We start from the raw sequence: 16,119 nt of genomic DNA, 5'->3' as shown, positions 1-16,119 counted from the left end.
AGGCTGTTTTTTGCCGCCAATGTGCATGAAATTCTTCACATTATTCCAACTTGATGATGATGTTAATTAAAAACGTTTGTTGTAGTCTGTACAATGGATTTAGACTTATTTTCAGTTGAGTGTAAAAAATGTGATCTCGGGAAAAGATTTGAAAATTTCCATAAGTTAAATGAAATTGGATCTTCTCATACCTTCCACAATACCATCAGAAAATGTCTAATTGTATGAGAATTTTGTCTTTGTTCAATGTAGTCACCATCATCAGCATGGCTGTAGTCATGAACACTGTAGTTGTTAGCCTTACCCCCTGCCTGCATGCGCTTACTAACTTGAAAGTTGGTCTTGGTCGACCTGCCAGGATTTCACTCAACTCTTGATCTGTAAGAAATTGCATGTGTGGACGGGATTGCCAGGCTTCACTGTACTTTCCCTGGGAGGTACATACCTCTGTCAGATCCCCCTTGTCCTCCTCGTCAACATCTCGCAGTCTCGATCATTCACACTGTCTCCATTTTCACGGTAATCTCACTCCCTTTCTTGCTTTCTGCTTGTGTGTTGTGCGGCTGAAGGGTGGATACAGAGCACTACAGGTAATGGCTTTTCTCTCCCTGCGGCCATTGCTAAAACCTCAGTACAGTGAACCCCCGTTGATCACTTGGGGCTGCATTCATAACCCACCTGCAGTAGGAGCAAATCAGCATATCAAAGGATTGTTATAGTTTTACCGCTCAGATACCCTCTAAACCAGGGGTGTCAAATTCATGTTTATCGCAGGCCACTTGGTCGTAACAGTTTCTGCCAGAGGGCCATTATGAGTGAAACCATAAAAAACTTTGACCAATATATCAAGTAGTTTTGGAATCAGAAATCAAGGGTATTGGGTTTTTCACTCTTGTTGATGTTTGGTAACACAAAAATGTTTCAACGTCATCATTTATGATTTTGGTTCAGATTTTAACAAAAATCATGGAAGTTGACACATGATTTGAGTTTGCGGTCCACATAAAATCATGGGCATTGAGTTTGACATTGTGCTCTAAACAAACATATTTAAGCACACTTTTTAATATAGTTGAAACAGTTCTTCAAATAACACACCATTGGGGCTGTCGCTATTGAGATTTTATTTTGAATGGATTCTCCTATTAATTATTGATTGGATAATAGATCCCAATCGAATTTTTGAGGTATGGACTAATTCTTCAACTGCATATCATGGTACTGAGTGCAAGGCAGAAATTTGGTGTAGAGAATTTGGGGCACCTAAATGCTACACTGCTGCCCAGTGCTATTAGCTTTAGTGTACTAACAATGAGCATTTTAGGTTAAAAAAATAAAAAGACTCATGCTTATGTTATATTCTAACAATGTCTCAAAAATCACAGATGCACCTTTGTTGTTTTTGGAAAAGTTTATCATTGGTCCAACACGACCTGTTTTTCAAGTTAACTTAGCTGAGTTATTACATTTTTTCATTTATTTTCCCAGCCCTACAAAGATTTCTCGCTTCAACTTGTTTATTCATCACCCCCTTTTAAGGTTGACTGTAAACTTGATATAAGCAAGTGAAATATTGTAAATTAAACACTAAAATGTTCAGCTTAACTGGGTCCTTTAAGTCTAGTTAATGCTAACAGAATTCAAAACCCCATTAATGGGCTAGCGAAATTTGACATAGATGTTACGGCAATAATAAACCTTCAAACAACTTTAACAACACTTTTACAGTGTTACAAAATTTCCCAAAAATTACAAGACTGTGAAAATGCTAAGTCTAATTGGAATGGACACTTAAACCCAAGTACAAACCAAGAATATTGAAAATTTGACAATGTGTTGAAATACTTTTTGAGGGTTTAATTTATCTCCAATAGAAAATCCAATCAAAAAGCACCTTAAAATTAGAGTAAAGCAGCAACTCAATCACGTCAACATACAGTATGTCCATGACTTTTTCGATCCATTTGCTTGTTGAAGATCCTCATCCCTCATTGGCTTATTTTCAGTGAAAAATATCCACTTAAAACCTCGTATAAGATGAAATTCTGAGGGGCTCACCAATTCAACATGATAGTGATGTTTCAAATGGCATCATTTGCTCTGAAATTTCTGTTTTAAATGACACAAATGGGACATTGTGTGGGCAATAAAATCGGTCGTTTCCTGTTTTGCCCCCCCCCCCACAAATGTGTTAAAGAAAATTTGCCTTGGAGGTGCAATTCTACTTTTGGAGTTGGCTGTGTACACTTCAAAATCCATAAACAACAGCTTTAAAATTTGCTCTATAGCGGAGCGCGCAGATGATGAACTGCAATGTATCGGGGGAGCACTGTACACTGTAAATGTAACATGTACAATAACATTTGTTGTCAATGTATGCTATCCACCTCGTTTTAGGCTTTTGTGTATAGCTGGATGTAAACACACTTGCCAAAAAGTCAAAACAGGTAAATCCAAGGAATGTGTTTTTGTTATTAATCCTTTTATTTTTATTTTTTATACAATATCTTCAGGGTTACTTTTCGAGCCGTCCGGCAATGGCCACCAGTGCGCCGAGGGTCCAAACAAGTAGCGGCCCTAGACCAGTAGCACCCACCCACACCCATGTCTACCCGCCGAGCTCCCAGATGATGATGATTCCCCAGCAGCAGATATCGTTCGCAGGCTCCCCTCAGGGTTACTTCATTCCCCCAGGACAAGTTAGTTCACACGAGCCATGTGCACACGTTTGGTTCACCACCATACAGTTTGAATGGTACTTGTTTTGGGTTCCCCCCCAGGTATCTGTTCTAGAGTATTTTTTTTCTGATTACTTTTTACTCCCCACATTTGAAACCAGATTTTTTTTTTAAATTATTATTACTGCTTACTTTTAAATGAGCTGCTTTTAAATAGGCTCGTTACCTTTATCAATTTTTATGCATCAAGTAAATTATATTTGTGGCACCATTTCATAAATCTGCATGCACAGAAATGATCAAGGCAGGTGTTCTGTAAAGTTAACAGCACAATTCATAGTAATCATTACATTTTTGCTTGTGTTAATGTGACTTTAAATTTTTTTTTTTTTTTTTTTACCAAAGTAAATATTTTGACTTTCTTGTATATTCACCCCCCCCTTTTTTTTTTTTAAAACACAATTATCTATACTTATATGTAAGTACAGAGTGTAATACAATACAATTTTTTGCGGCCGATCACGCACCAGTGAATTGGCCAAAAAAAAAAAAAAAAAATCAGAACTGATCACCGATCCGGTTGTAAGATAGACCAATGTCTATTTAATTGACCTGTACATACTTGTGTACTTAATTGCTCAAAAAAATCTTTTCATCTGTTTCTGCCAGTGAGGCATAGTGACAGACTGAACAAATGAATGGTCTTCTATTAGATGGGAGGAAGTACATAGAGTAGTGTATCCACTCTTCGTAAAAATTTTCGTTTCCATGATTTTCCAATTGTAAAAAATGTTCATTGGCTCCATAATGGTTTCACATCACTGCTCTAATTAGGTCATGTATTTTAATCAATCGGGTCAAACCAACATTACAACATAATATAGATAATTGGTGCAAATATGCGGCGTAAAAATTGTGCCAAACATATATGGTGCGTTCATCTGAGATGACGTAATTAAATTATTTTAATTAATTACCTCACCCACACTTTAGAACATGATTCAGCAGAACAGCAGCATGTTTACTCAACTGAGTGCTGGCACTAGCTTGCTAGGCTACATAATGCTTTGTTGCCTGCTTGTGAAGTTTATTGTACTAACGGTATCTATGAACATCCCTCAAGCAAGCCTTGAATGAACATGATCTGTCCTGACCTTCGGTGACCACCAACTTAAGTTTTCCCCATTTTATTCTTAAAATAGTCGTCGCGATCCACTCTTGTTGTCGACACGGTACCCAGCATATCTGGTTGTATTTGAGTTGACAAGGTAAAGCCCACTGACAATGTAAAATACATGATGCAGTGGTATCGGAATACAAGATTTTATTGCAGTAGTCTATGGATTCGTGAGCGCATATTTGTCTTGTAGTCTGATCTATGCATTACATGATGTCTTTCCCACACTACTAACATCCATCCATTTCCATAGCCGCTTATCCTCACGAGGTTCGCGGGGAGTGCTGGACCCTATCGCAGCTGTCAAGAGGCAAGAGGCAGGGTACACCCTGAACTGGTTGCCAGCCAATCACAGGGCACATCGGGACAAACAGCCGCACTCACAATCACACCTTGGGGCGATTTAGAGTGTCCAATTAATGTTGCATGTTTCTTACAGATATTTACAGTTCTGCGTCAGACATGCAATAAGGCTTCAAATAAACTCGAGTTTTGAATTAAAATTTACTGTGTACTATGGCGACGCAGAGTAAATGTCTTCTGCAGAGCTGATCAATGACATCATTGATCAGATCATCGAATTATGACAATACAATATCAGCCGATACCGATAAGGCCGGTCTGATTGGTGTAAAGTGTAATTAATACCTCTACCTTCATCGAAATGAGAGACTGACCTAACGTCACACCCACGTCAGCCCAAACAACACATGCATACACAAAAATAAAATACCCGCTATAAATTTAGTACAGGCAATGAGGACAATATGAAACTTCTACTCGAAAATGATACCTCACACGTGTATGACTTTAAATAAAAAAAATAAAAAAAATGTTGGGATGTGGCCAGTGAGGTAATATCAAGTTTGCCCTTGAGTACTCCTTTGTGTTCTTACATTTAATTGTAACATCAATGAGAATTTTGTGGCTTGCTGTCGTAATACCGTTGCCCCAGGAAAACATTTGCTAAAAAGTTGTATGTTGTGAATGCTTTGAAATACAATGGAAACGGTAAAAAAATAATGGGTTTTGAAGTGAACCAAACAGTTTAATGCTTAATGTAGTCGAAGCCCTTAGAAATTTAATTATCTCGCTTCTGTTTCTCTGCATATGCAGTACCGGGCCCCATACATGCCACCTACTCAGCAGTATCCTGTGACGAGTGGTACTGCAGGCTTCTTTACGGGAACCAGCCCTGCAGAATACCCTGGTTATGGTAAGAGACTTAACCCTGTGGAAAGGGATACTCTCTGTCACCCTCACTCATTTTTAATCATCTCTCATGCTGTAGCCATCTAGTCTTAGTCGGCCGTGTTACCCCACCTCATTGCTCACTGGGTTGTTTTTTTTTTTTTTTTTTTTTTTTTTTTTTTTTTTTTTCTTCCTCCCCCCTGGGACAGCATGTGTGTTAAGTCTTTTTAAGAGCAGAACACTGATGCATGCGTTGTGGCTTTTTGTTCTGCTTTGGCCTGTGTTCTTTCTATCTGTAGTCTCAACTCATGCTACCTCACAGGTTCCATGAAATGCTTTGAGACCAGAGATTTGTGTTTTGTCTACGCAAGATACACAATATTTAAAAGAAAAGGTTCAGGATTGAGGTTTGGGAGAAATTTCAGGTTGAACTGAGGATGCACTAAACCTTTAACAGTGACCTTCCAGGAAGTTAGTATTTTATTTTTTTGCCATATTTTTTTAAAATCATTATGACTTGACAGTAGTAAATGATTAATATGTCCTATATCCATGTAGCCCATCCTGTGCTTCTAATTTGATTTAACAAAAAAAAGGGATGGAAGGAACAGTGCCTGAGGAAAAACAACCCATTTGACACAGAAGGCCAGACTGAGGTGTCAGTCATTCATCACACATTCATGGGTACATTCATTGGCACTTAATTGGGCCAGACATGGATGAATACCTCCCCCAACAGCTCGTTTACTGATAGTGAGTCAAAAAAGTAATCAGTCAGCCACTAATTGCGCAAGTTCGCCCAATTAAAAAGTTGAGAGAGGCCTGTCATTTTCATCATAGGTATACCCGGGAAGACAGAATCTACAGTAAGGTATTAGTTTGGTGAGAAGAGGTCAGCTGTGGGTGTAATTATTATAAAGTGGAAGCCATACAAGACGACTAATAATCTCCCTCAATCATGGGGTCAAAATGCCACAGAGCTCAACCCCGTAGAAAGGCTTTGGAGTTAGTACAAAGTCTGTGTTCCCCAGTGACAGACCAAAACATCACTGTTCTAGAGGTCTGGATGGACAAATGGGATAAAATTCCAGCAACAGTGTGGGAAAACCTAAAAACTTCCAGAAAACGTTTGACCCGTCTTTGCCAACATATGGTACACAAAGTATCAAGATAACTTTGTTATTGAACAAATGCTTATTTTCCACTATAATTTCCAAATAAATTGTTTTAAAAATCTGGATTTTCTGGGGGGAGACACCCCCCTCTTATTTTGTGTCTAGGTGATATACACCTATGATGAAACTTATAGGCCTTGCTAAAGTTTTTAATCTGGTGAACTTGCACAGTTGGTGGCTGAATAAATACTTTTTTGCCCCACACAATGTACTGGTGCCAAGTCATAGAGAGAGTGACAATTTTCACAGATATGACTTCAATGCGACGATCAACTGACAGTATATTATCAAGTTAAAATTTGTTCTAGCAGATACTGTTCCACGGTCAAAGTTATTGTCTTGTTCCTTGTCCCTTAAACGAAAGTAAAAACAGCAACTGGAATGAGGGGGGGGGGGGATTCCACCCTGAGGTGTCTTGGCCAATACCAGCCGTTCGCCGGGTAGGAGAACTGCAGGACATTTTCAAAACAGTGAGGGTTAGTCTTGTGTATAAAGGCAAACTGAATGCGGCATAGATGGCGCATGCAGTGACGTCTGCATGGTCACAGACTCTGGGTGTATAAAGAAGCCTTTACAAATGAGTCGTGAAAAATGCACACAGATTTTTAAAAAGATGTGTAAGTCACAGACATAGTTGTGGATTTGAAAAACGTGTAACTCGCGCATATATTTGTGGATATGGAAAAACACTTTAAAATTGCAGATGTAGGTGTGGATCTGAAAAACAAGTGCAAATAATTTTGAGACTTTAGGCCTCTTTATATTCCAGCATCTACGCAATCGATTATCCTTGCATTCCATCATGTGACCTACGCATTACCCCCTGTAGCACCTCTGCGTAGCTTATCACACACGTGCAAAAAAAGTTGCTGTGCGGGGAAAGCCACGGAGATCATCTCACATGATTGGTCCGTTTTAGTCACGTTTTTAGGACATACTCACCATTCTTCCCAGTTCCACATAACACCTACGTCAGCGGCTTTTTTGATTTTGTTAGTTAAACATATCGTCGGATCATTTACATCCATTTGTTCAGACACTGTTCCCTGGTCACCATTGTTGTTTTGTTCCGTGTTATGGAAAGTAAAGTAAAACAGGCTCCCGGAAATGACTAAAAAGTGCTGTGAAAACCCCACCCTGTGGCATCCTTGCCAATACCAGCCGTAGAGACCCTTCTGACTTGAACTGCAGCACTTTTTCAAAACTGCGTGTGTGGACTGGGCTTGAGTGAGAGCTGCAGTGGGCAACCGCGAGTATAAATGAGGCCTGTACACCAACTGAAAAGTATTAAACGTCACAATTTTTTCCTCGGTTAATATGAGGCTTTTCACAATCAGGATTTTTGGAGCCAATCACCCATCAATCTACGAGTTAAAGAATAAAAACAAAACGATAACCAATCACCAATCCGATCACAAGAATGAGCAACATATTTAAATGACACGTTCATTTACCGCATATTCTTGTGTACTTAATAGCTCAAAAGTATATTCATTATAAATGTATCTTGTTTATCTTTTAATGCTAGTGAGGCATGGCGACAGACTGCAAATTAATGGTCTTCTGTTAGATAGCAGTAAGTGCATACATTAATGTATCTACTTTTTCTGACGTTTTAGTTTATTGTTGTGCCGTGAGATTTTTAATTGTAAAATACGCTCCTTGGCTCTATAAAGATTAGAAATCACTGTTCTGGTTAGGTCATATATTCTAATCGGTCACATCAAATCAACATTACATGGCAAAAATAATGGGTGCTAGTTTACTATTATTTATTTTAATTAAAATACATCACACACACCGAAACTTTCGAGGATGATTCAACAGAACGGCAATATGCTTATATACAACCGCTAGCACTCGGTTGCTAGGCTACATGACATTTTGTTGCCTGCTTGCAAGCCGTATCATATTAAAACTACGTGAACATACATCAAGCAATTAAATTGAAGTCCAGTCCTGATTACTGGTGACCACCAACACACGCTTTCCTCCCCATTTCATCTTTGTAATACATTATAATCATTTCCATGGTGATGAGTGTATCCTGCTGCATTTGAGTTGACAAGATAAACCCCTCCCCATTTCATCTTTGTAATACATTAGGTGCAATCAGCTCATGTTGTCATTTCGATGGTGATGAGTGTATCCAGCTGCATTTGAGTTGACAAGATAAACCCCAATGATCGTAAAAAACTGGATGATTTTTATTTCAGTAGCGAGAAAGCAATTTTGTCCTGTAGTTTGATCCAGGCGTTACACATTGTGTTGTCTGTCCCAGACATGTTGTCTGTTCCATGCCGCAGACGTTTTTTTTAAATGACCCGTTCGACATTTTCAATACTATTGTCAAAAGACGTGAAAAAAAACTATATAACTGGTACTACATAAAAATAAACTAGCTTTTACATTCTGATATACTGTGCATGGTGGCAGTGTGCAGTAAATGTCTTTTGCGGCAATCGGTTCAGCGAATCGACAAAGCATATCAGCCTAAAATGCCAATTATTGTCCAATTCCTGTCAGGCTGATGACATTGGTTTAAAGTTTGATAAATATATTTCCAAAGGTGATAATAACCTGAAAAAATCAACAGATGTTGGGAATTAAACCCTAGTAGTCCATACATTCAAAGAAAGTAGAAGAAATATTAGCTGTTTTAGTCCTAATTGACGGGCTATAAAGTCGTCTCATTTCAAAGGTTTGGGTTAAGACATCTCATCATGGGTAAGAGCTAAGAGCTGTCTCAGGACCATCGTAAACTAATTGTTGCAAAAGATAATTCCAAAGATTAGAAACGCATATACTGTATAAGGTTGTGAACGTACCGGTAAGCATAGTTAGGGCCGTAATACGCTTCTGGAAATCCAGTCATGCCACTGTAAATTTGCCTCAGTCAGGCGCTCCTCTCAGGATTTTTGATAGAGAAGTGCAAATAATAATCAGAAGAGTTGTCCAAGAGCCAAGGACCACCTGAAGAGAGCTTCGAAAAGACTTGGAATTGGCAAGAACTGTTGTCACACGAAAAAGAGTAGAGTTAATATACACTGCCACCCTGGCCTGTATGCATGCTCACCAGACCCCATTGCTGCTGTTAAAAAGAAAAAAGTGTGTCAAAGGTTTAAATTATCCTGAGCAAAATTTGACCAGCCAGTTAAATATTTGCAGAATATATATAGTCCTGTCGGCTGGGATCAATTTTGAACTCTTTGGATGGCATAATGCACACCACTTTTGGAGTAGAAATGGCACTACACATCAACCTAAAAACACCATACCAAAAATGAAGTTCACAGGTGGGAACATGATGGTGGGTGGGGCTGCATCACAGGAAATGGGACGGGTAAACTTCACATTATTGAAAGAAGGATGAAATGGGCAAATCTACTTAGACATTCTTGACAAAAAAAATTTGCCATCTATGAGGATGATGGAAATGAAACGAGTGTTGACATTTCAGCTGGATAATGGTCCAAAACATACTGCCAAGGAAACTCTTAATTGGTTTCAAAAGCATAAAGTAAAGCTGCTCGAATGCCCCAGCCAAATCTATTGACTTGCATCCAGTTTAACTTCTATGGAAAGAACTGAACCTCAAGGTCCATAAAAGAATGTCTCGGAATCCTCAAGATTTAATGACTTTGGAGGAAAGGACAAAAAAAAAATCACACCAGACCAATGCTTGCGGCTATTTTTTTTTCATACCCAAGGAGTCTCGGAGCTGTCATTGCAAACAAAGGCTTTTGTAGATACTATTGAATAAATACAGATTGTGTGTTCAATATTGTCATATCACATTACACAGAACTTAATTCCTGATTTTATGTTACTTTCTTTATGTATGGATTACTTGGGTTGTGTCTAACATCTGGTGTAATTTCCATGTCAATAGCACCTTTGGAAATATATCAGAGAAATTGTTATAAATTGCTTATTACAGCCGCTGAATCTCTCCCCATTGAATAACCCAAGTTACTGAAGTTATATTTAATAATGTTCTTGTGTTTGTGCTAATTGTGGACTATCACACAACTCAGAAGTGGCAATGCATAAACAACTTTGCTGTGGCGGAGTGAGCCATTTAGCTCATTAACTCGCTAGCTCATTAGCTTGCAGGCTAGCTCGTTAGCTTGCATGGCAGTGAGCACAATAAACAGTTAACTGTCCCATAATTGTCTCTGTTGTGGAACTTTACGTGCTGCACATGGAGCAAGGCCGTGGAGTATTGGATGCGGCCAATACCACCAAGTGTACCTATCCATTGGCGTTCCAAGAGCCCAATAGCAGCTAATGACAGTGATCAATCCTTCGTCTCACTGTGTGATGCACACGCCGACTTACCACAACACTTGATTTATCGAGTGCAAAAAAATCAGCATCCAGTTCATTGATCAAACGATAAGTCGATCGAGTAATTATCGTGACAGGCCTAACCAGGTTTTTGATCCATTAATGGACCAATTCATATCCAAGTTCTGTTAGCATGCTGGTCACATTTTGACTTCATTCCAACACAATACTTGACCACTGATTAACTGTACAAGGTTTCAGGCAGGGTGTTCAGAGGGAAGTGGCCACTAAGTTTCACTGTGTAATCAGCAGGTTGTAACAGCTTTAGAGAGAATGTTACTCACAGAGAGAGGCATAATGTGTCCTCTTTTTGGGCTGTTGCATTTTTCTTCCGATTCAGGTCGTTGTTAGAGAACAAGTTGTGGAAAAATACGCGCAAAAAATCAAATGGCCAAAAGACGTGAAATCCCTGTTTACCTGTAATGGTTTTAGTACATTTTAGGTTTGTCCTGAAATTTCTTCCAGAGGTCTGAAAAGCTGTAAGACTAAAAATGCAGAAACGGTTTCAACAACTAGGTTTTGAATAAATATTAAAAGCATCCAAAACATGATTTGAAACAAGTTCCAATACACATCACTATACAAGGATGGCCGTTGCTGTCAGACAAGGACGGTTCATTTCATGGGGCCTTTTTAACACCCGGCTTCCTCTGAATCCTCTCAATAACTCATTCTGCATCTGTCTCTTCCTGTCCTCTTTCCTTCCTGCCTTCCTTCCTTCCTTCCTTGCTCCTCCCTCCTCCTCCTTTTGCCGCGTTGGTTCAGAGCCCTCTCTTGCTGCGAGGGAGAGGCGGGGTGGCGGGGGGAGAGGCGGCGGCCGAGAGAACGGCCGTCTCTCTCTCCACGGTGCTCCTCTCACCTCTCAGCGCTACCCCGGTGAGTAGTGTGTGTGCGTGCGTGTTGGCCGGCTTAAGTGGCACCTCTTGTCTCTACTGTTGTCATTGTGGATCACTTTTTAATGGACCTTCATGCACGCTGCTACTGTTCACAAGTGTTATAATTTGCACTTATTATTAAAGTAAGGGATGTTGTGCTTTTGGAGAATTCCAGGATGACCCTAAAATGTACTATAATTTAACAGGGGATCTTAGACTAAACTTTTGAAATATGCATGTCCAACTGTTGTTCAATGTTTTAGTACTTTTTGCTGTTCTCTAGCAAGGAGGTGAACATCAACATTCACAATAGGTGTTTTATCCATGATTGACCAATTAAAAATACTGTATTTTCATGACCATAATACGCACCGTTTTAAAAGGCGCAGTATCAGTTGCGAGTGCAATTTCAGTACTCAACACATAAGGCCTGCTGTCGGCGCTTACGAGAGTGAGACACAACTGTATATTTAGTTTAGTAAGCAGAAGAACACCCCACTATGGCCGGTGGAAGCAAGTCACCAGTCAACACGCCATCCTCACCCACAGTGTCACATCAGACCAAAATCATGACACCAAAACAAACAGAACAGCCCAACCAGCATACAACAAAATGACCAAAATGATGAGCGAAGAAAGGATTGACAAAGCATGCACTTCAAATGCCCTTTACATGCGCTGCAAAGTATATAGCTATATAGTGACACTAGCTTCAAACATATGCGAGCATGCATGTACGCTATTCAAAAAGGCACCCGGAGCAAAGCTGAGTTCGGTTCTACTTTATTGAGGTATTTAACAATGTAAACAGTGATTTCGGTTGTACTTTATTGAAGTATTTAATAATGCACACAGTGAATTCGGTTGTACTTCATTGAAGTATTTAACGATTAATGTACTTTTTTTGAATAATCCTCATTCACAAATTCAAGTGCTTCTGTATCTGAAATGAACAGCTGGGCAAAAGCTCCATCAAACACCAGGTTCCCTCTCGTCATTGTCAGAGTCTCTCTCATTGCCGTGCTCCTCAGATATGATGCCGGCTTTTCGAACAACAGTAGAAGCAGACACGTTAGCCCGAGCATCCACAATCCATACACAAATTGTGGTGTAACCCGCCTGGTGCTGCCTCTTAATAAAGCTGTGTTCACCATTTGTCATCCATCGCTCGTACGCCGCTCGCAACTTCACTTTGTACATTGTGTTTACGCCGATGTCTAGCGAGTGAAGTTGCTTCGTCAAGCCTCCTGGAATAATAGCACGCTCAGAGTTCATTTGCTCTGATTGTTTTTTCATGGTGGTTGATTGTTCTTTGATCATTAAGCCATTGCTCAAGTTGTTCTTCCAACTCGGGCCACCTCGCTTTGTTTCCATGGGAACTCTGCTTCGTTTTCTCGAATTGAGGTAGCTCGTTTTCCTGCTTCCTCAACTTTTGCACCATAGATTCGTTGCTCTTGAATTCTTTTGTGGTTGCTTGATTCCCATATTTCTCCGTGTAGCTGATATCTTGCAGTTTAAGCGTTTCAGCCTTTGTAAGCGTGTCTCTTCGTTGGTGCCATTTTTAAGGGGACCTTAGCCAAAGGGACGTTTAGCACAAAACTCATACTGGCATTATATAACTTCTGGGAGCGTGGCTTTATGGTCCTCTCCCACGCCCACTCCCCCCTGTAACGTCTGCATGCTGTCCTCTGGCACGTCTGCTTTTCCTCTATATAATCCCCATATCAGCAGGAAATCTTCCCAGTCAGTCACAAATTCTGGAAGTCAGTTCACATATAAGGCGCTGCTTCCATTTTGGAGAAAATTTAAGACTTAAGTGCGCCTTATAGCTGTGAAAATACGGTATGTCGTTGTGTGACTTCCAGTTTCTGTATTTGTTACAACCTGATGATGCTTAGTGGCCACTGCCCACAGAGTATCCTAATTGATGATGATGTTAGTGTTGATCAATTTTGTCATCTTTATTTAATGACGTAAACATGGCAACATGATGAAGTGGTCTATTTAAATTCTGAACCAGGACATTTTATATTCCATTCACAAAACACCTGTTAATTTTGCTGTTCAGCTCCTTGTAAAAAAACAATAATAATAATATGAATAGATTGGCATTTTACAAATGCATCAACGGGAAAACAAAATAAAAACACAGCCGGATCATTCATTAAGCTTCCGTACTACTTATCACTCCAGTCACTGGGGTGCTGGAGCCTATCCCAGGTGACTCTGGGCAGAAGGCGGTCTACATCCTGAACAGATCGCCAGCCAATCACAGGCCACATGTAAAGAAATAACCATTCTTCCTCATATTAAAACATATGGGCAGTAAACAGAAAACCCGCAGGAGAACACGCAAATTCCACACAGGCGATCAAATTTGAACCCGGGTCCTCAGAACTGTGAGGCAGACTTGTTAACCAGTTGGCCACTTTTCCTACCTGCAGAATAATTAATGAATTAGTGTTCCAAAATTTCAACCCATCTGAAATGTGAAGCATTCACTTTTTTGTCTTAAGTTCAACCAAAAACAAAAAGTGAACCTTTCCGGGGTGGGGTGAGGGGTCTGAGCGACAAAGTGAATGTTGTTATTCATGCAAATCAGTCTCTTTTGGGTGAAGTTTGCTGTTTTGAACTCAAAATATGCTATTTACATGAATCATATCAATCCAAAGAGTTTTTCCTTGGTTGGGGCAGAGGTGGTGACCTCACTGTTAGTGTCCTTGTCATAGGCTTTGGAAAAGTCACAGGAGTTCACAATACCAGAAAAAACACTTATGTCATGTCTTTTGCTAAGAAGTCATTAAAACTTTACTCTCTTTTGTAGTATTTGTCTGGCACCGACAAACATGGATATTTCAGCTCACTTCTAGCTTGAGTTTGTATAGTAAACTCAGCTTTGTGTGAAAACTTGAACTGAACAAGAGAAACTGTTGTCATTGTCGGAATCAATGATGCAAAAAAAAAAAAAAACTGACGAAGAAATTTTCGTAATTCTTTAGAATTGGTCTATACTTAACCTTGCACACCCCACGAACAGTAAAAGATTATCTTGTAAAGACATCAGTTATCCAGCCTTTGCTGGGTAGCATCGGGTCATGGCCCGTATCTGCACCCCATTTTCTCTTAAGGTCATGGAATCCTATTCTTTTTTTTTTTTTTTTTTTTTTCTTTAGAAATTTTGAATATCATGATAGTCTTCAATAAGCAATTGACAATAACAGTACTAGTTAAGATTTGATCTCATCTTACAAAAAACATACAGTAATATTTATCACCACCATGAGGAACAAATATTGTGCTTGTCAATTAACCCTTTTGTTTTGTTGTCAAATTCCAATTTGCAGCAGGAGCATACTATCCGGCTCAGCCGCCATACTCGCCATCTGTCCAGACCGCACAGGTCATGATCAACCCTGCCCAGCAACAGCAACCAGCCCCCCCACCTCAGCAGGCACCAGCACAGCCACAAGGCCCACCAAAGAGGGAGCGTAAACCGGTAGTGTGTCCCAACAAAAGAGCAGCGGACCTCATGTCTGAGGTCACTAACTGAATGGAGAGAAAAAGTGTATTGTTTGTTCAATGTGGAACTTTCCCTTTACCTCAAAAGTTTTTTTTTTTTTTTTTTAACTCTGGTAGTCAGTTGCTTTTGATGACTGGGGGCAGGATGTTTACATACTTTTAAAGAGTGTTAATACTTTGCCCTTTCCAAACAATAGATCAGAATACGAGACCCCACCCAGGGTGGACGAGATATCACAGAGGAGATAATGTCGGGGGGAAGGTCCACCTCAACACCCACCCCCCCACAGGTAAGAATCAATCAAGCTCTGGAACATTACCTGTAGTACTAGCTGTTAATGAATCTTGAGCGTGGGCCAGAGGAAGTTTGATATTTTATCTGACTAGTAGCCCCCTAAAATGGTTATAAACATCTATATTAGTAGTTTAAACCCTAATTGTACCCCAAGCTTATAGATTCTATTTTTGGATGATTGGGGGGGGGGGGGGGGGGAACCTGCACCAGTTATCCTAAGATGCTGGACTGTATGTCACCGCTTCACTTATTGGAAAATGTACTTTCCTTTTAGCCATTTGCGTTTTTGACTCATACATAATTACTTATTTTAGTTACTTTAAACACATAGCTATATTCAGCAACAACGCTACCTTTAGTTGACCACTCACTGTACATTATTTTCAGTAGTTAGCCATTATCGGCGAATCAGCTGTGAATTGTGTTTTGGTCCATAACTTCATGAACTTTAAATTTACCGCTGAGGGGTGTAATGCTAGATTCTCCTCTGCTGAGAAGGTGCCTTACAAGTAGCAGGGCGGTTTGTCTGCATCTTAGAATGTTATAGGAAAAGAAGAAAAATTACAATTACTGTATAAGCATGAACAAGTGTGTGTTTCAGCAAATAGTTGTACTGTTTTTTTCTGGACAACACCAAAGGTAAAGTCTTCTATTTCAACCAATACGTTCAAACACATTTCTGTTGTACTCTTAAACTTAGTCGCTCACGACAAAAAAAAGAAAATTCAATACTCTTGACACATCATTAAATATGACGCAGGGTTCACATCGCTGGAGAAAAGTAGCTGCTTGTTGTTCAGAACATATGGTAGTTATGTTCGACAGAAAAAATTAGGTGTAGGTGTGTTTTGGATATGGG

At 39.7% G+C, this 16,119-nt stretch overlaps 1 protein-coding gene across 6 annotated transcripts in view; it reads left to right on the top strand.

The window, feature by feature from the left end:
- eif4g1a (eukaryotic translation initiation factor 4 gamma, 1a) overlaps nt 1–16,119 on the top strand; it is a 45,827-nt gene that overhangs the window by 7,512 nt on the left and 22,196 nt on the right. For 3 of the 6 annotated variants that reach the window (XM_061839615.1, XM_061839614.1, XM_061839613.1), the window contains 4 exons: nt 2,514–2,699; nt 4,972–5,071; nt 14,791–14,984; nt 15,163–15,255. In XM_061839615.1, the coding sequence (XP_061695599.1) occupies nt 2,514–2,699; nt 4,972–5,071; nt 14,791–14,984; nt 15,163–15,255 (573 nt within the window). The remainder of the gene's footprint in view (nt 1–2,513; nt 2,700–4,971; nt 5,072–14,790; nt 14,985–15,162; nt 15,256–16,119) is intronic. The other 3 variants (XM_061839616.1, XM_061839618.1, XM_061839617.1) reach the window with 1 other exon arrangement.

Source organism: Syngnathoides biaculeatus, chromosome 13 (genome assembly GCF_019802595.1).
Source record: "Syngnathoides biaculeatus isolate LvHL_M chromosome 13, ASM1980259v1, whole genome shotgun sequence".
NCBI lineage: Eukaryota > Metazoa > Chordata > Actinopteri > Syngnathiformes > Syngnathidae > Syngnathoides > Syngnathoides biaculeatus.
This window is presented reverse-complemented; position numbering and strand designations above follow the sequence as displayed.